This window comes from Abramis brama (assembly GCF_963993115.1).
Source record: "Abramis brama genome assembly, chromosome: 12".
Classification (NCBI taxonomy): domain Eukaryota; kingdom Metazoa; phylum Chordata; class Actinopteri; order Cypriniformes; family Leuciscidae; genus Abramis; species Abramis brama.
In genome coordinates, this window is record NC_139974.1 from 39242861 (window position 1) to 39264139 (window position 21279).

The 21279-nt window shown below is 37.8% G+C and overlaps 1 protein-coding gene across 5 annotated transcripts in view; it reads right to left on the reverse strand.

Moving 5' to 3' along the window:
- Nucleotides 1–21279, reverse strand: part of nup153 (nucleoporin 153) — a 35304-nt gene that overhangs the window by 2099 nt on the left and 11926 nt on the right. For 2 of the 5 annotated variants that reach the window (XM_084130090.1, XM_084130091.1), the window contains exons 7-22: nt 20443–20487; nt 20297–20350; nt 18407–18547; nt 15468–15520; nt 14675–14795; nt 14441–14590; nt 14214–14312; nt 8951–9032; nt 8766–8864; nt 8133–8687; nt 7218–7391; nt 6169–6366; nt 5151–6071; nt 4059–4400; nt 1708–1971; nt 207–381 (exon numbers count right to left, since the gene is read on the reverse strand). In XM_084130090.1, coding sequence (XP_083986216.1) covers nt 207–381; nt 1708–1971; nt 4059–4400; nt 5151–6071; nt 6169–6366; nt 7218–7391; nt 8133–8687; nt 8766–8864; nt 8951–9032; nt 14214–14312; nt 14441–14590; nt 14675–14795; nt 15468–15520; nt 18407–18547; nt 20297–20350; nt 20443–20487 — 3473 coding nt within the window. The remainder of the gene's footprint in view (nt 1–206; nt 382–1707; nt 1972–4058; nt 4401–5150; nt 6072–6168; nt 6367–7217; nt 7392–8132; nt 8688–8765; nt 8865–8950; nt 9033–14213; nt 14313–14440; nt 14591–14674; nt 14796–15467; nt 15521–18406; nt 18548–20296; nt 20351–20442; nt 20488–21279) is intronic. The other 3 variants (XM_084130093.1, XM_084130092.1, XM_084130094.1) reach the window with 3 other exon arrangements.

Sequence of the window (21279 nt, forward strand, 5' to 3'; positions counted from 1 at the left end):
TACTGTTAAGCTAACCAAAGAAATAACTGACTAATTAGATTATTTATATATACTTTATAGACTATTTAGCCGTGTTTCCACTGTCGGGCCAAAAGAATCAATAGATTGACTAAGAAAAAATAAATGTATAATTAGTTGTAGCCTTCACATAATATGAAATGCAATATGATATAACAGTGTTAGAGCACAATTTTTCATCTTCTTACCCGATGTTGAAAGCCGGGGTCTGGCTGAAGCCGAAGCCTCCGCCGGAGGGGTTTAGCGCAGGCATCGCTGGACTGGCAGCAGGAGTGGCTGGAGCTGCTGCCCCCCCGAAGGCAAACACATTACTGTTGCTCCCCGATGCTCCAAACCCACCAGTGCTGCCGAACTGGAACCCTCCTTCAAACACAACACATGGAGTAACCGTTAGAGAGATGCATACAAATAACTAGGTTACAGGCAGGCGTTACTAGATGGCATGACTTATTTTTTGATTATGTCATCAAAAAAATAGGGGCTTTCACACCGGGTAGTTGTAAGAACTCGCCACCAGGGTGGTTCCCCCGGAAAAAAATGGTTCCCTAAGGAACATTTTCCTGGTTGCATTCGCAGATTTCGCACCGCCATTAGGAGCTCTGAAGTGACGTGAGCCGCGCTTGTTGTTGGGACTTTTATTTTGACGGCGCTGAGAACGACTGAGCTCGCGTTCTCTGTGTTCATTAGTTTGCGATCTGTCTAAAACGTTATTAGATAGAACTGTCATACATAGAAAGCAGACCGTATATGAAAAGTTATTAGCATGTGCCGTGTGGTTGATGTCCAGTGTTGCTGAGCAGAAATACATAATCATGTTTCGCTCAAAGTTGTGTTGGATTTCCTCCTCAGCGTAAAGGTTGAGAGGCTCATCTATCACTGTTGTCCATGTTCGTAGAGTTAGTTCGTGGAGTAAATATATAGGCTTTAATCTGTGTTTACACAGCTTTTTTTCACGGCGGGTGCTGGTGTTGAGTGCGTTCGGCCAATCAGTGAACACTAACGTCACTGGTAGTTCCTATAGACCTTATGTAGCCCCGCCCCTTTTCAGCGCTGCGCTCGTTGTCTTTTGTCTTCTGGTCTGTATTTTCACTGTGATCTTACGCATTTATGAATGAACGGCTCGTTTTAAAATCTTCCCGGTCTACTGATATTTGTTAAGACATCTACTTTAAACATGAGTTTATCACTCATGATAACTTTTGTTAACTCTGCCATAAGTAAATCCACTTCAAAAGCGAATTACTCTTTGACAGCTATGCCATAGAAATATGCAGAGCGACCGCAAAAACGGAAGTTCAAAGACAATATTCTAAAGACAATATGCACACTTCTTTCTCTGGCGCCTAAGGTCTATAGTGCTGGTTTCCGACTCTAAAGTATGAGCTCAATTAGTTCCTAAAAAGAGTTCCTAGAACTAAAATTGTTCCTAGTTCCTGCGGTGCGAACACGCCCAAAACTGGGAACTTCCACCAATAGTTTTAGGAACTTTGAAAAGGCTCCTCTGGTGCGAAAGCCCCTAATTTGAACTTGTAAATAATTTCCGATGCTGCTTTCTTCAACCCATGCAATGAATGTGAACGTTATCAAAGGCTGACATTTGGTGGTACTAGTTGGTTACAAAGTTACTCACAAAAGTTAAACACTGGTTTAGAATGAAATGAGATGCTGATGTTAACACGTTTCTCTGACCTTGGCCCGTGGAGGCAGCAGTCGATCCAAACGTAGGTGTAGGATTGGTTTGCTGACCGAATACAGGGGCAGAGCTGGACTTGGCTCCAAACGCAGACGCTGGGGGAGCGCTGGCCGAGAACGAAGGTGCCGATGACCCGAACGCAGGAGCACTGGGTTGAGACGCGTTTTGTCCGAAGATTGGGGCCTGTCCAGTGCCAAAGCCGGATGAAGGAGCGGCAGAACTAAAGACAAACGGGGAAGGGTTGGCGGACGGAGCTGGAGCTGCAAGAGAAATTAGATGTTAGACACATTTATACAGGATGACGACCAAAGGGCAGAAGCACTAGGGCTGTCGCAGTGAAAGAATAGGCGCGTTTCCATTACAGATTTGCGCAAAATGTTGCAATTTTTTTCTAAATGTCGACAAAAAACTATTGCAAAATGACGGTGTTTCCATTAACCGATGTTATGCGACTAAAACGTCAACTCTCGCGAAAAGTCATTCCAAAAATCATGGCGACAGATGTTGGCAGGTTTAAGTATATCCCAGCCACTGCACTGGCCATTATTATTAATCGAAGGACACGTATGCGTGTTATCCAAGCATTAATGGTAAGGAACGACCCTTATTATACTTGTGAGCGGCTCATATTTCTCCCTCATTTCTGCTTCGAGGTCTTGATCGTGGCATTTCTTTGAGGTTTAGAATCCAGTATTTCTGTAATTCTGTTGTCTTTTATGAATTTAATAAAGAACTGTCTCGTATTCTGTCCAAAACACACTGCGTCATCTACGTCAGGTGACCTGTAAATGCGCAAAAACGGTTTCCATTGCAGTTTTGAGAAATATTTATTTTTCGAATTGCCTGAAAAACCTCCTCATGCGAGCGGAAAAACTTTTATTAAACGATAAATGGGTGTTTTTGCGAAATTTACGTGTTTCCATTGGGCGTATTTTCAATTCGCAATTTCAATTTTCACAGTTTGAAGAGTAATGGAAATGCGGCTAATTTCCCTTGCGGTAATTTTGAGTCGTGATATACAGCATTATCGCCTTTTTATTTTTTTATTTCTATAAGTGTTGCGTTGTGGTCAGCAGGCATAAAAACGAGGACATAAGTAACCAATAAAACCAAAACTAAACGTTGAAAGTAAAAGGAAGTGAAGTAAACAATGTCAGAATAAGGGTCCACATAACACAACATAAACCTGAAACCTAAGCTCGTTAGGCTATTGTTATGCGAGACCCTGGATCACGTCACCAGTCACGAGTCGTACGGGTTTATTAGTGGCAATAGCCAACAATACATTGTATGGGTCAAAATTATCGATTTTTCTTTTATGCCAAAAATCATTAGGATATTAAGTAAAGATCATGTTCTATGAAGATATTTTGTAAATTTCCTACCCTAAAAATATATATAATATTTAAAAAAAAGTGAATGAATGCAGCACAATCACGAACATAAATGAAAAACTTCAAAGGCGATTTTCTCAATGTTTAGATTTTTTTGCATCCTCAGATTCCAGATTTTCAAAAAATTTTATCTCCGCCAAATATTGTTCTATCCTAACAAACTATACATCAATGGAAAGCTTATTTATCCAGCTTTCAGATGATGTATAATCTTAATTTCAGAAAATGTACCCTTGTGACTGGTTTTGTGGTCCAGGGTCACATATGTATAAAAGTTAGTTCCGATCATCAAATCTGACTTGAGAGGCTTTCTGCTTATATTTTCACAACAAAGATTTCGCTTTCTTTGGACACGGCAACCTTTTCACGAATACATGACTTGACCTCAAAGACCGACGCAGGTAATCGCACACGCTCAGTCGATCATATTCACTGTCTGTTTAGGCTTGTTAAGTGCAAATCTACAGAGCCTCTGTACAAATCACCATGCTAAACAGTCTTATTATCATTTGTAATTCATTTAACATTTAATACACCTTCACGAAGTGCAAAATAAGGGCGTAGCCTTATGAAGAAAAGAAAAAAAACAGGCAAATATCACGTTTGTTGGCTTGTCAGTATCGCGGTATTACAATATTGCGTTATCGCGGCAGCCCTAAGAAGCACAATGTGGGATTTTTGGAGGCAAACCAACCGGTTTAGGCTTGTTGAGCACAAATCACCATGATAAACAGTCTTATTAGCATTTATAACTTATTTAACAATCAATACGCCTTGACGAAAAGCAAAACAAGAAGGGCGTAGCCTTATGAAAAAAAAAAAAAAGAATGCGCAAATATCACGGTTGCTTGCATTCCTTTGCGGTCGGCTTGTCAGTATCGCGGTATTACAATATTGCGGTTATCACGACAGCCCTAAGAAGCACACTATGGGATTGTTGGAGGGAAACTAACCGGCAGAGGCTGGGGTGGAGGACGCAACAGCACCAAAATTGAAAGAAGGGCCAGATGAGTTTGAGCCCGAGCCAAATTGGAAAGGTTGTGCTGGTGCAGGTGCAGCAGAAGGAGCCGCAGGTGCCGGTGTCTGGCTGTCCTGCTGTCCGAACACGAAAGTCTTTGTCATGGTAAGTTCAGCGGAGGAACTCTGGCCGAATACAAAGGTGCTTGAGGGAGCAGGGGTGGGAGCCAGGGAAGAGGTAGTGGGAGTGATGAAAAGGCTGGGGGTGGAGCTGGATGAAGCTGGGGTGCTCGAGGAGTTGGCCATGAAGCCAAAATTGGGCGTTGGAGCAGATGTGTCTGGAAAGCACATAGTTGGAGAGTCAAATTGTGGTACTACAAGAATAAGGTATAGTGTGCTGCAGGGATGATGTATTTTTGCAGGCTAAAACCCAGAGAACAGAAGCATTTTAGCACTTCTATTACAATTGTCTCAAAGTCAAAGGTTTTTTGGTAGGGATGCACGATATATCGGCTACCATATCAGCCGATATGTTAATTTTTTTTTTATATTATCGGCCTGATAAGAAAACTTGGCCGATATATTAAAGCCGATTAATAATGGGTTATTTCCTTCAGCTGAGACACTTCAGATGTGAACTGTTCAACATGATGGTTTTGAATTGCTTGAAATATGACTGGAATCACTTTGAAAAGGATATCGGCTACATGAAATTATAATGAGAACATTAAAATTGTGTGTTTGGGACGTGGCTTTTAATGGTGAGACTTGTTTTTGTAATCAGGCTCTCAAAAATTATATAAAAATTTGGATTCAGATTTATCTGCCAATCGACTTTCAAATATAAAGAATTATCGGTTATTGGTATCAGCCAAAATGTTCATATCGGTGCATCCCAAGTTTAAGTGAACAAAAACTTTTGTTAGTCACAGAACTTATTTTCTGCAATAAACCAAAAGCCAATGGAAAAATCCCATTGGGTTTTTGTCGAGAGAACCAGGGTGATGCGAATTCACTACAAAAATACGTCATCACTGAAGTGCTCTATAGCTTTATAGAGCATCAAAAGACCATACGGTTTCACTCACCTGTTATACTCTGTCCAAAACCAAATGACGGCTTTGGGGGTTCTGTTGACTCGGCAGTTTTCCCAAACGTAAGTGTCGGCGTAGGCTTGGGGAAATCTTTTGGAGGGTCTGGCTCGCTGAAAGAGAAGCCCAAGTTTGCCGATGGTTTCTCAGCTTCCTTGGAAGCACCGAACAAGAACGTACTTGAGGGTGCAGAGGTGTCCTTTTTCTCTTCTGGTTTTCCAAAGGTGAAGGTAGGCGTCACCAGGGTTTGCTCTTTCGATGCTTGTTCCACAAACTTCGAGGCAGAAGATTCAGCTACTAAAGACTTGCCAAAAACAGGGATGGCGTTCACTGCTGTTGTTGTTGTTGACGTTGTGGTGGTTGAAGCGGTTTCTGAGAAAGCAGGAGCATTTTCTTTCTCAGCCTTGGACTGGGGCGCAGAGAAACTAAAGGATGAATTTGAGCTTTCTTTCTCATTGGGTTTAGCTCCAAATAAAAATGCAGAGTTTTCAGAGCCAGAAGCTTGAGAGCTGAAAGTGATTCCACTTCCGCCACCAAATTTAAATCCCGTACTAGAATCCTGAGATTTAGTTTTTTCTTCGATTATGTCATCATTCATGGATCCACTAAAGTCAAAGGCCCTTGTGGCCCTTGTTAAACTCTCTTTTGTCGCTGTGGATTCTGACGAGGCACTACCAAGTTTGACCCCACCAGAACCTGCATCCGAGAACGAGCCTCCAAATTTGAAGCCCTCTGATTTTGAGGTCGAGTCGGAAGTCCCGATTCCAAATTTAAATCCTCCCGCGGTGGAAGAATCTGAGAAAGAGCCTCCGAACTTTAATCCAGCAGAGGTCGAGTCCGTAGAGCCGGTACCAAACTTAAAACCAGATGAACTTGAGTCTGTACTGTTGGACTGAACGCCAAAAGATGAACTAAAACCTGAAAAACAGCAAGATTTCTGGTCATTAGTCTGCTTCTACAAAACGGTAGCGTCGCAAAATCTGACTCCTGGAAATATGATTGCAAGGCACTTTACCTTTGGACTCTATTTTAGCTCCGGGTTTTGCTGACTGGCAGGCCACACACTGCTGGTCCACTGCCTTATTTTGAACACAGCACACCTCACACTCCCAGCTCCCCTCAGGTTTCTTGAACTTGTCCCCGAATCCCAACAAAGACGCAGCAGATGTTGCAGGTGCAGAGACTGGAGTCGAGACCACAGCGGCTACAGCTCCTGTAAAACACCAAGAAGAGTAAGACATCAGGGACGCAAATATCAGTTTGATTAGGCGGATATTGAAAGCTAGGCTTTGGTATCGTTTGAATTTTAACGATTTCGATTCTGCTTATCGATTCCTAATTTCGATTCCAGTAAGAAGAAAAAAAACAAAACTTGGATATCATTTACATTTAGTCTTATAACAAAACATTTAATTGTAGCTGAATATCATGAACAAAAATCAACAGGCTAAAGAACACTTACACAAGGAACGTTTGCCTGTGGTTTAAAAACACCATAGAAAAACAATTAGCCTAACTAAGATAAATTTCTAAGATAAACTAAGATAAATTGTTTTAAGATTTGCAGGTATTTAGGAACAGAAACTAATTAATATAAAATAACACCGCATTTTATAAATAAAATATACATTACAAATTTAGTTACAAAAGTTATTAAGTCAAGAACGAGTGAATTTTCTCTGTTTGATTAGTGTTATTATAGAGACGGCAGCAGGAATATTAGGCTGCTGTCACTTTAAGAGCCGCACGGATCCAATATACTGTTACACACGCGAGTTGTCTCATGCTTGAATGGTTTAAAGTTATATTATGCTCACAAAGGAATCGATAAGAGGAATCTAAATATTTATTTTATAACAAGTATCCAATTCCTGACCTCATGTATTAGATTCCAGAATTGGAATCTATTTTCGATTCCCAACCCTATATTTCAGACCAAAAAGAACTCGGACTCTTTTAAGAGAAACTCTTTTCTACCAGATTTCATAGGCGTTAAAGGGGCTATCCATCTTTTTTTTTGGGGGGGGGGTATTAAAAATGTTTTAAATCTTAGTAAAACTTTACCTGGTTTAGAGCTCAGACAGGATACGCATTTGACATCCTGTGCCTTGTTCCGAACCAGGCACACGTCACAATCCCAAGCCCCCTCTGGCTTCTTAAACTTGTCCCCAAATCCTAACAGTCCAGTTGCTGTAGATGGCTTTTCAGTAGGGTTGGGTGTCGTTTGAATTTTGATTCCTAATTTCGATTCCAATAAGAAAAAAGAAAGAAAAAAAAAGAAAGAAAAACAACCTTAGATATTCACATTTAGTCTTATAGCAAAACATTTAATTGTAGCTGAATATCATGAACAAAAATCAACAGGCTAAAGAACACTTACACAAGGAACGTTTGCCTGTGGTTTAAAAACACCATAGAAAAACAACTAGCCTAATTAAAGACAAGTAAACACTAATTAAAAAAGAACAAAAAAATAGATACAACTGAGCAAAGACACGATTGAAATGAACTGCTTTAAGATTCAGGTATTTAGGAACAGAAACTAACCAAATTTAAAATAACACCGCATTTTATAGACAAAATATACATTACAAATATAGTTACAAAAGTTATTCAGTCAAGAACGAGTGATTTTTCTCTGTTTGATTAGTGTTATTATAGAGACGGCAGCAGGAATATTAGGCTGCTGTCACTTTAAGAGCCGCACGGATCCAATATACTGATACACACGCGAGCTGTCTCACACTTGAATGGTTTAAAGTTATGTTGAAATGCTCAAAGGAATCGATAAGAGGAATCAATTTTTATTTAATAACAATTATCCGATTCCTGACCTCATGTATTCGATTCCCAACGCTATTTTTCAGACCAAATTTTAAAAGAAACTATTTTCTACCAGATTTCATTGGCATTAAAGGGGCTGTCCATCTTTTTTTTTTTTGGGGTATTAAAATGTTTTAAATCTTAGCAAAACTTTACCTGGTTTAGAGCTCAGACAGGATACGCATTTGACATCCTGTGCCTTGTTCTGAACCAGGCACACGTCACAATCCCAAGCCCCCTCTGGCTTCTTAAACTTGTCCCCAAATCCTAACAGTCCAGTTGCTGTAGATGAAGCGGCAGTCGTTGTGGTCGTAGAGAGAGTGGATGAGGTCTCAGAAAGAGCCGGTAGAGTCAGTCTGGATTTCACTCCAGTCCCGGGTTTGGCCGTGTCACAAGCTACACATTTAATTACTTCCGGTTTGTTACTGACCAAACATGTGTCACATTCCCAGCTACCAGCTGGAGGAGCAAAGAGAGAACTAATGCTTGCAGGAGCTTCTGCGGGTTTACTGTCCGATTTAGAGGCAGAGTCTGTGTTGGGTTGTGGCGCAAAACAAGCAACACACTTTTTGTCCGAGGACTTGTTTTGCAATAGGCAAGAGTCACAGCTCCATGAACCTGCAGGTGGCCTAAACTTGTCACCAAAACCAGAAAAAGTAGCAGATGATAATGAAGGTTTATCAGCAGAGTTCTGAGAGGGGGATGCAAACCCTGGAAAAAAGAAAAGGGTAATTAAATACACAAACAGCAACATGCCATTAAAAACCTTTACTTAAAAGCATATCATACCAGGTCCCTTAAGTATATCCAATACACTGCCCTGTTTTAAGACCTTTGCAGGTTTGAAGGGTCCTTCAAACTCTTTTTCCTCACTGGCCACTGATTTGACTGCGAAACATGCAGGGAAGAAACATCAACACCACCAAAACCTGACTTCAAATGAAAGCACATGTGCTTTGCAAAACAAGGCTTACCTGGTGCTACTGTTGGAACAATTTTCCCATTGGAGTAAGAAGGGCCTGTTTTCAAAGTAGGTGCACTGAAGGTGAATCCAGCCTGCAGGGAAGAATCATCATCATCATTACAGATGCTTGTTTTGCATTAATCTGTAATTTTATAGTACATATTATATATAATAGGGGTGGAACGGTACATGTATTCTTATTGAACCGAAACGGTACGGGCGTCACAGTTCGGTGCTTAAATTTACACGGAGAATACACGGTATAAAAATAAATAAAACTTGCGTGCAAATTAATTAATGTAATGCGGAACTACTGTTAGATACGAGAGAGAGAGAGAGAGAGAGAGAGAGAGAGAGAGAGAGAGAGAGAGGATTGAAAAGTCACAAAGTGTTTACTTATATTTGTGTGTGTGTGGGGCGCGGGCGCGATCGAACAGTGGAAACATAAAAACATACTCCGTCATTTTGTTTATACAGGACATCATTCAAACTGCAAAGTGTTTAAAGGAGAACTCCGGTCAATTTTAACATTGAGCTCATTTTTTTGTAAATTTGGAGTGCTGTCAATACAGAGAACAACGACAAAAATCGGTGTAGCCTACACCATGTTATCCTCTTTTTAAAATTTGCACCCTGTTGACTTCAATGGGGCAAGTTTTAAACCTGCTTTTAGCCTCTTAACATCCTTGATGTGTCATTACAAGTGCCCAGCCAATGTGAGTGATTCCTTCAGAGTGAACACGGGTGAATCTGACTGCAGTAGATGTGAAAGATATGGATAAAAATGATGTTATTTCAGCCAGCACACATGCCTGTATTTACATCCTGTTTTCGGTCGAGGTCCATAGTAATCGATTGTCGAGTTCACGCGCGTGATCATAGGTAACTAAACTGACAACAGGGTGCAAATTTTAAAAAGAGGATAACGGTGTAGGCAACACCGATTTTTGTCGTTGTTCTCTGTATTGACAGCACTCCAAATTTACAAAAATTTAGCTTAATGTTAAAATTGACCGGAGTTCTCCTTTAACCTGTTAAGCTGCAACCCCACTTTTGAAAAATCCCAAGAAATGACATACCCAAACTGAAACAGATACAGTTCATGAACCCTTTGTACTAAAAGCACAAGTATGATCTCATTTGAAAGCTGACACCTGGCAGTTTATTGTAAATGTAGAATTAATTATTGTCATAATGACAAAAATTGTTATAAATAGCTTCAAAGTTTTGTAAAGTTATTAGAAATTATTTTTTATGAAACATCCTCATGAAAAAAAAATTGAAGTTGGCACTGGAGCAATCTAGAAATGCACTACAGCTAATGCCACATGTCTAAACATTTTATGTTTAAAATCTTAAGATAATAAGTCCAAAACTCTGTATTTAGTGAAATGTTTTTCAAGACCATGTCATGTGACTTTATTTTGATTTGACGCTAAAATGCTACTGATGTTTATTGTCATCTTCTAACCATCTATCCAGTATATTGTCTTTATTGTTTTGTGGTGCAAACGAGCCCCATTCAGTCTCAGTCTCCCCCTGCACACATTCACACCTCTCCAGCCCGGTTATGGCTCTAAATATGCATTTCTTTTGTCTGCATTATAGTTACTAACGACTGGCTATTCACAGGCTATTCATATGGTTTCAGTCACTAATTTCTTTTCTTAAAGTTCACCCTTACATTTTAAACTGTATCAAATGCATTTCTTGAATAAAGAAACATTTCAGTAAGCATTCAAAAAATAATAAAAATATAACTTCTAGGTGGCAGGTGCACCTAGGGCTAGCTAGCATGTTAGCTTAGCACACCATCAATACACGACAATTTATGAGATTAAAACCATGTTTGTGCTTATAAACTTACTTTATAAAGCAAATCGAGTATTTTAAATAATTTTTTGTGATCTAATTTGGCTTCAGATAAAAAATAAGACAGAAAATATACTATTGAATAGTGTTCTGCACAACGATTCTATATAGATTAGCATTACATTATAAATATAATCTATTATTATGGAAATACCTGGCATGGATTGAAAAACACAGGTAACTCAAATATCATAGCAAACATGTTTATTGTCTTCAAAACTGCATGTTACAGCCATAGTTACAGCGCGATCTCAGAGAATGTAGACGGGCTCTGGCGATCTTTTGTTAGCTTTGTGTGTGTTCGAGGCTTCCTGGATTGTCACATGATTATGGCACTTCTTCATGTTCTAATACTGTGCACAGGGCGGCGAGGGCGCCCTCAGGCTATTGGTATGAATTGAAAACACAGTATCAGAGTTATGCAAACGCTCATAATGATTACATCGACGCATTTGGGTATAAATTCAATAAATATTATTCCTGTCTATAGAAATCTGATGTAAACCTATGAGAATATATCAATATTTCTCCAAATCTGCACATTTTTGAGCTAAAGCCCTGAGGCACGTTGTTTTGTGTATCGCTGTCATGACGACGGCACGGGAGTTTTTTTATGAATGAAAGCGGCTGACGCGCATAATTCATATTAAAGGTATCGACTAATTTTTTCATTTCATAACTCCTGACACAAATTAAGAAATAACTGTCGCTATAAGTTTCTCAGAATACAATAGTGGTCAAATTCTGAAACTTGAGTCTTATATCTTTTTAATGATGTATAGTTTGTCAAGGTATAACATTAAATCTGATAGTAACTTTGAACTATATATAAATAAAACCGCTTCAGTGCGCCGACGCACTGGCAACGGTTAACAGGTTAAGTTACTGTTAATTAAAATTAAGGAAAACAAATATATTAATCTGAAATGTAGCAAATTAATTTTCAATTCATTCAGGTACAATTACCAAACATATCTCACAGTATTTTTGTCTTTTTATTAATTTAATTAATAAACTAATTATATAAAACTATTGTCAGTGCACTACAAATAAACTGGTTCTATGCCTTTACTTTATTAATAAAAATTATTTAAAAAATACAAGGTTTAAGTAATGTATTTTCCTTTGGTGGTACAGCCTGAGACATGTACAAGCCTTCTGCATTTTTGTTTTGCTTTTCCCGAATTTGTACCGAACAGTGATGTCTGAACTGAACCGTGACTTATGTGTACCGTTCCACCCCTAATATATAAATATTTACTTGTTTTTCATGAAAGTATTTTACAACAATACAGAGAAATGTGTAACATTTTAACAGATTTAGTGCTACACTTATTCACTTTTATTTGTTCTCCATCTCCACAAAAAAATTCTCACTAAATGTTTAATTTAAAACAAATCTTTTTTTCTAGAGTAACTTTTGCTGCTGAATTTTCCACTAATCTAGTTTATAATAGTATTTTGTCATAGATTATGATCGCAATTTTTTCATTTGTTGTTTTTCTTTATAATGAGGTTTAACCTGTTAACCGTTGCCAGTGCGTCGGCGCACTGAAGCGGTTTTATTTATATATAGTTCAAAGTTACTATCAGATTTAATGTTATACCTTGACAAACTATACATCATTAAAAAGATATAAGACTCAAGTTTCAGAATTTGACCACTATTGTATTCTGAGAAACTTATAGCGACAGTTATTTCTTAATTTGTGTCAGGAGTTATGAAATGAAAAAATTAGTCGATACCTTTGATATGAATTATGCGCGTCAGCCGCTTTCATTCATAAAAAACTCCCGTGCCGTCGTCATGACAGCGATACACAAAACAACGTGCCTCAGGGCTTTAGCTCAAAAATGTGCAGATTTGGAGAAATATTGATATATTCTCATAGGTTTACATCAGATTTCTATAGACAGGAATAATATTTATTGAATTTATACCCAAATGCGTCGATGTAATCATTATGAGCGTTTGCATAACTCTGATACTGTGTTTTCAATTCATACCAATAGCCTGAGGGCGCCCTCGCCGCCCTGTGCACAGTATTAGAACATGAAGAAGTGCCATAATCATGTGACAATCCAGGAAGCCTCGAACACACACAAAGCTAACAAAAGATCGCGCTGTAACTATGGCTGTAACATGCAGTTTTGAAGACAATAAACATGTTTGCTATGATATTTGAGTTACCTGTGTTTTTCAATCCATGCCAGGTATTTCCATAATAATAGATTATATTTATAATGTAATGCTAATCTATATAGAATCGTTGTGCAGAACACTATCCAATAGTATATTTTCTGTCTGATTTTTTATCTGAAGCCAAATTAGATCACAAAAAATTATTTAAAATACTCGATTTGCTTTATAAAGTAAGTTTATAAGCACAAACATGGTTTTAATCTCATAAATTGTTGTGTATTGATGGTGTGCTAAGCTAACATGCTAGCTAGCCCTAGGTGCACCTGCCACCTAGAAGTTATATTTTTATTATTTTTTGAATGCTTACTGAAATGTTTCTTTATTCAAGAAATGCATTTGATACAGTTTAAAATGTAAGGGTGAACTTTAAGAAAATAAATTAGTGACTGAAACCATATGAATAGCCTGTGAATAGCCAGTCGTTAGTAACTATAATGCAGACAAAAGAAATGCATATTTAGAGCCATAACCGGGCTGGAGAGGTGTGAATGTGTGCAGGGGGAGACTGAGACTGAATGGGGCTCGTTTGCACCACAAAACAATAAAGACAATATACTGGATAGATGGTTAGAAGATGACAATAAACATCAGTAGCATTTTAGCGTCAAATCAAAATAAAGTCACATGACATGGTCTTGAAAAACATTTCACTAAATACAGAGTTTTGGACTTATTATCTTAAGATTTTAAACATAAAATGTTTAGACATGTGGCATTAGCTGTAGTGCATTTCTAGATTGCTCCAGTGCCAACTTCAAATTTTTTTTCATGAGGATGTTTCATAAAAAATAATTTCTAATAACTTTACAAAACTTTGAAGCTATTTATAACAATTTTTGTCATTATGACAATAATTAATTCTACATTTACAATAAACTGCCAGGTGTCAGCTTTCAAATGAGATCATACTTGTGCTTTTAGTACAAAGGGTTCATGAACTGTATCTGTTTCAGTTTGGGTATGTCATTTCTTGGGATTTTTCAAAAGTGGGGTTGCAGCTTAACAGGTTAACACACAAAAGAGTAATTATAAGTTCAACACACAGACGTACAGAAATTTTACATTGATTAATTTCTTTTTTTTGCTGATATCCGATTTTTGGCATCGGATCTGAAAAAATGGTATCGGTGCATCCCTAATTATCATTACAGATGCTTGTTTTTGCATGAAACAGTGTAAAAGAATAAAGGAAACCTACTGATGGAGAGAAAGTTGGAGGACTGGCTGCTGTTGCCTTTACGATAGGTGAGGAGAATGTGAATGGGACAGATGGTGGTGTGGATGGTGCCACTGGCTCCTGATTTAAAAAAAAAAGGGTTACAGATACTTGTCGACAATATTTGTCCAACATAACAGCAATGAGCACCTTTCAGTTTACTGAGCCAAGACTATGTCAGAGAAAAGGGGTCAGAGGTAAAGTAATACCTTATTTGCTGGCGGTTCCTCAGAGACGGTTGCAAGTGGTGTTGTGCCGGAGGTGAACGAGGAGGAAGGGGGAGGAGAGGAGAAATTAAATGTGGGCAAAGTGAAATTGCTGGGAAGAGAAGCAGGCGGCAGGTCTGGGTCCTCAGCAAGCTGAAAGTAAAACAGTCTACATGAGCATCAAACCATTCCAAAATCAATGGTATAACAAAGCATATAACCAGCAGAACATCTGACCTCCTCATCAGGCCGTTTGGATGAAGGTCTAATCGCTCTTTCCCGCTTCATTTTGCCCCCTCCTGAAGCAGCGCTGCTGGGCGCTGGGGTGCTGGACAACGGGTAGGACATACTGCTTGTACTGGAGACAAAGGAATGGATGGATTGAGTATATATGCAAGAGAAGACACTAACAGCTCACGGTCTATCCAAAAAGAGAAGAGAATTCTAGCGCCCGTTTCACACTGGACATGTAAGAAGCACATTTTTACACACATATACATACACACACACACTATATATCTATATCTCTATCTATCTATCTATCTATCTATCTATCTATCTATCTATCTATCTATCTATATATACACACACACACACACATATATATGCTGGGCAACGATTAATCGCATCCAAAATATATACATGCATGCGTACATACAAAATAATTATACACAGTACACACACATATATTATGTAAACACAATTTTTTTTTTTGGATGCGATTAATCATTGCCCAACACTAATATATTTTATTTAGTATGTGTGCAAGAGGAACACTGTCACATCACAGAGAATTCCACACATGATAAATCAAAGCATGGGGCAGGCAATGGTCAGAGAAGTACGCCTGAAAAAGGTGACGCAATGGACGATACTAGTCTGTTTTTGCAGTACACAACAAATGCTGCCAGTGTGAAAGCACAAAGGCCGTGTGCTGCTCCCGCTCTGCTAGCAAACAGCTTCTGCGCTGCTTATGTGTTCAGTGTGAAACAGGCGTGATGTAAAATTACCATAGACCATCTGCTCTTACCTGGTAGATGGAGCCTGGGAGGGATCTGAGATTGGAGGGGATTGTCTTACCGGCTAAGAAAGGAAACAAAGAATCAAAACATTATCCCTTAATTACAGTGCTTGGAGGTACTTTTCATAAAGACTCTTTTATTAAAGGTCCCGTATTATGCCCCTTTTCACAAGATGTAAAATAAGTCTCTGATGTCCCCAGAGTGTGTATGTGAAGTTTCAGCTCAAAATACCCAACAGATCAATTTTTACAGCATGTTTAAATTGTCATTTTTTGGGGCACAGAAAAACGCGCTGTTTTAGTGTGTGCCCTTTAAATGCAAATAAGCTGCTGCTGGACGACCCAGGGGGCGGAGCTTCATGAGCTCGCGCTCAGTCTGTCAGGACAATTTCATCTCACGGAATGATGATAATATCAGAAACTCTCAGTAACGGTGTTCATTTCGAGTCAGACAATAATGCCTACAGAGTCAGAGTGCTGTATAGAGATGGAACAGGTATAGTTTAGTAGTTTAATTACGGTTATTATAACGTATTTGTCATCTGCTTGTATGTATCCATTATTTATTAATAGCCTACAAGTCTGCTGTTTCGGACCAGGTCCGAATGATGATCAAACATATATTGATGAGTTTAATAAAGTTTATTGTACATCACACAAAAGATGAAGCGTCAGTTTTACTTCAGAAAATCACTGTAAGAGCTGAGTAGTTATAAGAAGTGCGCAAGTACATAAACGAATTTCGGTAGAGTTGAGGGAGCATTCCTGTGGGCGGAGGTTAGTCAAAAACGGTTCTAGTGACGTCATTAAAGAAGGAAGTAGAGGGATGTAGTCCAAACGGGCCGTTCGATGTAGGCGACTTCTGTTAAATAAAATATCTCGCTTGGCATTGAACTGAGCTTTATAATTTTACAGATATTATTTATGCTCTAACAGCAACATTACACACTAACTAAAGTTTGAAACATGGGATCACGAAGAACGGGACCTTTAAGATAGTTCCGGCCTTATATACACATTTGAAAGTCTCTTTATGCTCACCAAGGCTGCATTTATTTGAACAAAACCGTAAAAAAAAAAAAATTAGTAATATTTGTACATAATATTAGTAGTAGTTAATGTAAAATAAAAAAATGTTATTAAATAAAATAAACTTATAATAAAATGTGACTTATTCCTGTGATGTTAAAACTGAAGACTGAAGTAATAATGCTAAAAATTCAGTGTCCCATGATCCTTCAGAAATCATTCTAACATGCTGATTTTCTGCTCAAGAAACATCACAGTGCAAAACTGTTGTGATGCTTAATTTTGAGAAAATTTGATGAATAGAACGTTCTAGAAAAAAAAAAAGTTTAGAAAAAGAACCGCATTTATGTGAAATATAAACCTTCTGTAATATAAAATGTCTTTACTTTCAATTTTAATGCATCCTTGCTGAATAAAAGTATTAATCTCTTTCATAAAAAACAAACATTAAGTGTATTTTTTATTTGTATTTTGAAGTTTGAAATATAAGTTAAAAGCATGCTTAAAGGAACACTCCACCGTTTTTTGAAATAGGGCTTATTCACCTTCTTTCCTACATTTAGATAGGTGGGCAAATGCATTTTTGTCTCCGTGCATGCATTGTTTTAGTTTGACAGGGTCGGCGCTAGCTTAGCTTAGCATAATGAATGGAATCCTTAGTTGCCAGCTAGCATGTCCTGAGTAAAAGTGATATAAAAAAGAAATAAAAAACACCTAATTACTTCTTGTGGCCTGCGTATTCACAACGAGTACAAATAGCGATGCAGATTAACACTAGGCGACTTCCTAGGCAGATTTTGACTTATATATTAAGGACTATATTAGGGGGAAGCACAGGCGAAGCACTGCTACTTGGGCGTGATATCTCTGCGCCCAAGTAGCAGTGCTTCGCCTATGCTTCCCCCTTATATATTCCCAAGTCAATATCTGCCTAGGAAATCGCCTAGTGTTAATCTGCATCACTATTTGTACTTGTTGTGAATACGCAGGCCACAAGAAGTAATTAGGTGGGGGGTTTTTATTTTTTATATCACTTTTACTCAGGACATGCTAGCTGGCAACAAAGGATTCCATTCATTATGCTAAGCTAAGCTAGCGCCGACCCTGTCAAACTAAAACAATGCATGCACTGAGACAAAAATGCATTTGCCCACCTATCTAAATGTAGGAAAGAAGGTGAATAAGCCCTATTTCAAAAAACGGTGGAGTGTTCCTTTAATTATCTGAATTGTAATTTACTTTAAAGGAGTCATGACCTGTAATTTTCACTTTTCCACGAGAAAAAAATGTATGTTATGATTGCCTAACGATTATACACTGGCCAGGAAGCCGATATTTAAAAGTGAAGCGTTTGTTTACCCCTGGGTTCGTCAACCAGCCCACGTGCACGCGCACTCAAATACGAGATGTTAATTTCAGGATATACCATATATGGACACCGCAGACCTATGCTGTAGGAAGCCCGCCCTGCCCCTCTCCCCCTCATATTCAGTCGAGCGCCGCCATTACTGAATTCCGATTCGAAGTACGCACTCGACCGTGAAAGATGCAGAAACGTTCACAACTTGCGCCATGATGTCATTTTGGAATGATATGCTGAAGCGTTACCTGCGGTGTCAACCCCCCTCCTTCCTGCCACCAATCAACATGCCCCTCATTTGCATTATTACAATGACCGTCCACGACAAAAATATCGCATCAGATCTCGCGAGACAATAATGCCTTCAGAAATAAGGGTCAGAGGAGCTCTGTGTTTATTTTTTTCCCACTTTTTTTCCACTTTTCTTTTTTAGAAGGGCCTGAAAGACTATAATAGAGCGTGGGTATCCAAGGTAATACTAGGTTATGACTCCTTTAAATATCTCCCTCTGTGAAACAAAGGAAGTTGTTGAAATCTTTGCGTTAAATATTGAACTCACAGTCTCCCTGTTGTTTTTGTCCACCGCTCTGCTCCCTCCACCTGGGGTGAGCGACGGTCTGAAGGACATCGACCGGTTACCAGACACCGCAGCAGCTGCAGGAACAACCAGCTTCTGCACAGGAGGGACCGACGGCTCCAGCTGTGGGTCGACCAAACATTACAAAAAAAGTCACCTTTATTTATACAGCGCTTTTTACAATACAGATCGTTTCAAAGCAGCTTTACAGAGATAACAGGAAAATAATGTTCGTTTCTGCTGTACAGCAGATCTAGAAACGTCATAGTCCATCTTAAGAAAGTTCAGTGATTGTTCATTTTTGTTGTTAAAAAAAGTTATTAATTTAGTTAATTTATATACAGTACCAGTCAAAAGTTTGGAAACAGTACTATTTTTAATGTTTTTGAAAGAAGTCTCTTATGCTCATCAAGCCTGCAGTAAAAAAAAACAAAAAAAAAACAGTAATATTATGAAATATTACTACAATTTAAAATAATGGTTCTCTTTTTTAATATACTTTAAAATGCAATTTATTTTTGTGATGCAAAGCTGAATTTTCATCAGCAAGTACTCCAGTCTTTGGTGTCTTATGATCCTTCAGAAATCATTCTAATATGCTGATTTATGATCAATGTTGGAAACAGTTGTGCTGCTTAATATTTTTTTTATAACCTTTTTTCAGGATTATTTGATGAATAAAAAGTTAAAAAGAACTGTATTTATTTAGAATAGAAATCTTTTGTAACAATATACACTACCGTTCAAAAGTTTGGGAACAATAACTATTTTTTTTTTAAGAAATTAGTACTTTAATTCAACAAGGATGCGTTAAATTGATAAAAGGTGATGGTAACGATTTATATTGTTAGAAATGTTTTTATTTTGAATAAATGCTGTTTTTATGAATAAATGCTGTTAACGTTTTACTCAATGAATCCTGAAAAAAGTATTCCAAAAAAATATATTAAACAGCACAACTGTTTCCATCATTGATAATAAATGATGAAATTAATGTCATTATTATATACATTAATGATGAAATTAATGTTAAAATTATCATATTAGAAGGATCATAAGACACCAAAGACTGGAGTACTTGCTGATGAAAATTCAGCTTTGCATCACAAAAATAAATTACATTTTAAAGTATATTAAAAAAAGAGAACCATTATTTTAAATTGTAATAATATTTCATAATATTACTGGGGTTTTTTTTGTTTTTTTTTACTGCAGGCTTGATGAGCATAAGAGACTTCTTTCAAAAACATTAAAAATAGTACTGTTTCCAAACTTTTGACTGGTACTGTATATAGCCGTCATTGTCCAGCTCAGTTCAGTTCTCATATAATGGTGTCAATTCAGGCAGATCAATAATATAGTTGAATATTAAAATACAGCTGAATATTAAAATACAGCATGCAACAGCTCTCTACACCACTGCGCAAAATATATCAGGCTAATCATTTGTTGGAGCGATATAAAAGTAGTTAAGTGGCTTAATTGACTATTTGTAATTACTGATCAAGCATTCAACATTGCATGCTCATGGACAGTAAATGCACGAAGCCCTCTGCTATGATTCATCAAGTGTAGTGTGCTCACTTTAACAACAAAACACACTCAAAGCCCTGGATATTTTGGACTATGGACATCCGCCACAAATGGTTATTACAGGCTTTAGGTTTCTGGGGCCGGGTGAATAGGCACATTGTTTGGGATTAGTAGCCAGCTGCCACAGTTGTTAACAGTTAAAGACAAGCAGCAAAAGCAAAGTGAAAGTTGCCAATTTTATAAGATGCGGTAATTTGCTCAAAACTATGTATGGATATCTTTCTTTTCCTTTTATCTGACACTCAGCAGAATATGTGTTTATTAATGCACAAGACTTACCCTTTTCCTTTTTGCCTGGTAATTTGAAATGTCAAGGTCTGTGTGATTCAAGGACTGAAAAGATAAAACAAGCAATGTCTGTATGGACTGAAAACTCAGTGAATTTTAAAGAGTTGTAACGTGAACTACAATGATATGGTACTTACAGCTGACAGAGGTGATGAAACCGTAGACGGAATTCTTTTTGCATCCTGCAAAGTTGACAAAAATATAATTTTTATGAAATGTTTACTTTTACTGCTTTTCCTAAATCTAAAAATGGCACTATTGGTTTAATAACTAATGACAGAAAAGTTGGTTGATTTAGGGGTGGGCGATGACCAGAATCTTATATCAATCACAGTACAAGTAATTTTACGATAATGACATTACGTGTGCGCGTTTGCATCGGAAACAGTCTCAAACTGTCGCAAATATCGAAATTAGTTCTCTTATTAAGCTTGAACAGTTTAAAATAACTTGGCAAGGCTTAAAAATACATTGCAATGATGAGCTTTCATGGCGGCAGAACAGAGAAAATCCCAAATCTCTTTTTTATTGGTTTATCGCCAACCCCTAGGCTGAACAGTAACAATAAAATGTTTCATTGATAGGGGTGTAACAATATATCACATACAAAAACGCAACAATATGCATCATGGATCGTTCACCCAAAATAAAAATTACTGTGAGAAAGTTTTCAGAGTTTTAGTGTCAGTACCTCATTAAACTACTATATATAATGTTGAATATAATGTATAATAATGCAACGGGGGAATATTTGTGGTTTCTGATAATGCCAAATGTCTTGTTACCAGTAAAAAGTGGCCTACATTATTTTAAATATATCTAGCGAGTGACAGTGCAAGCATATTCGTCTAAAGTAATGATCTATTTTCAGCTTCAGAATCATGAATATTTTTATTCTGGTGTCTCTATTGGGTTGGGTTATCAACACCAAGTCCAAGTCTATTCATTTATACCCACAATGTAATACCAAATTT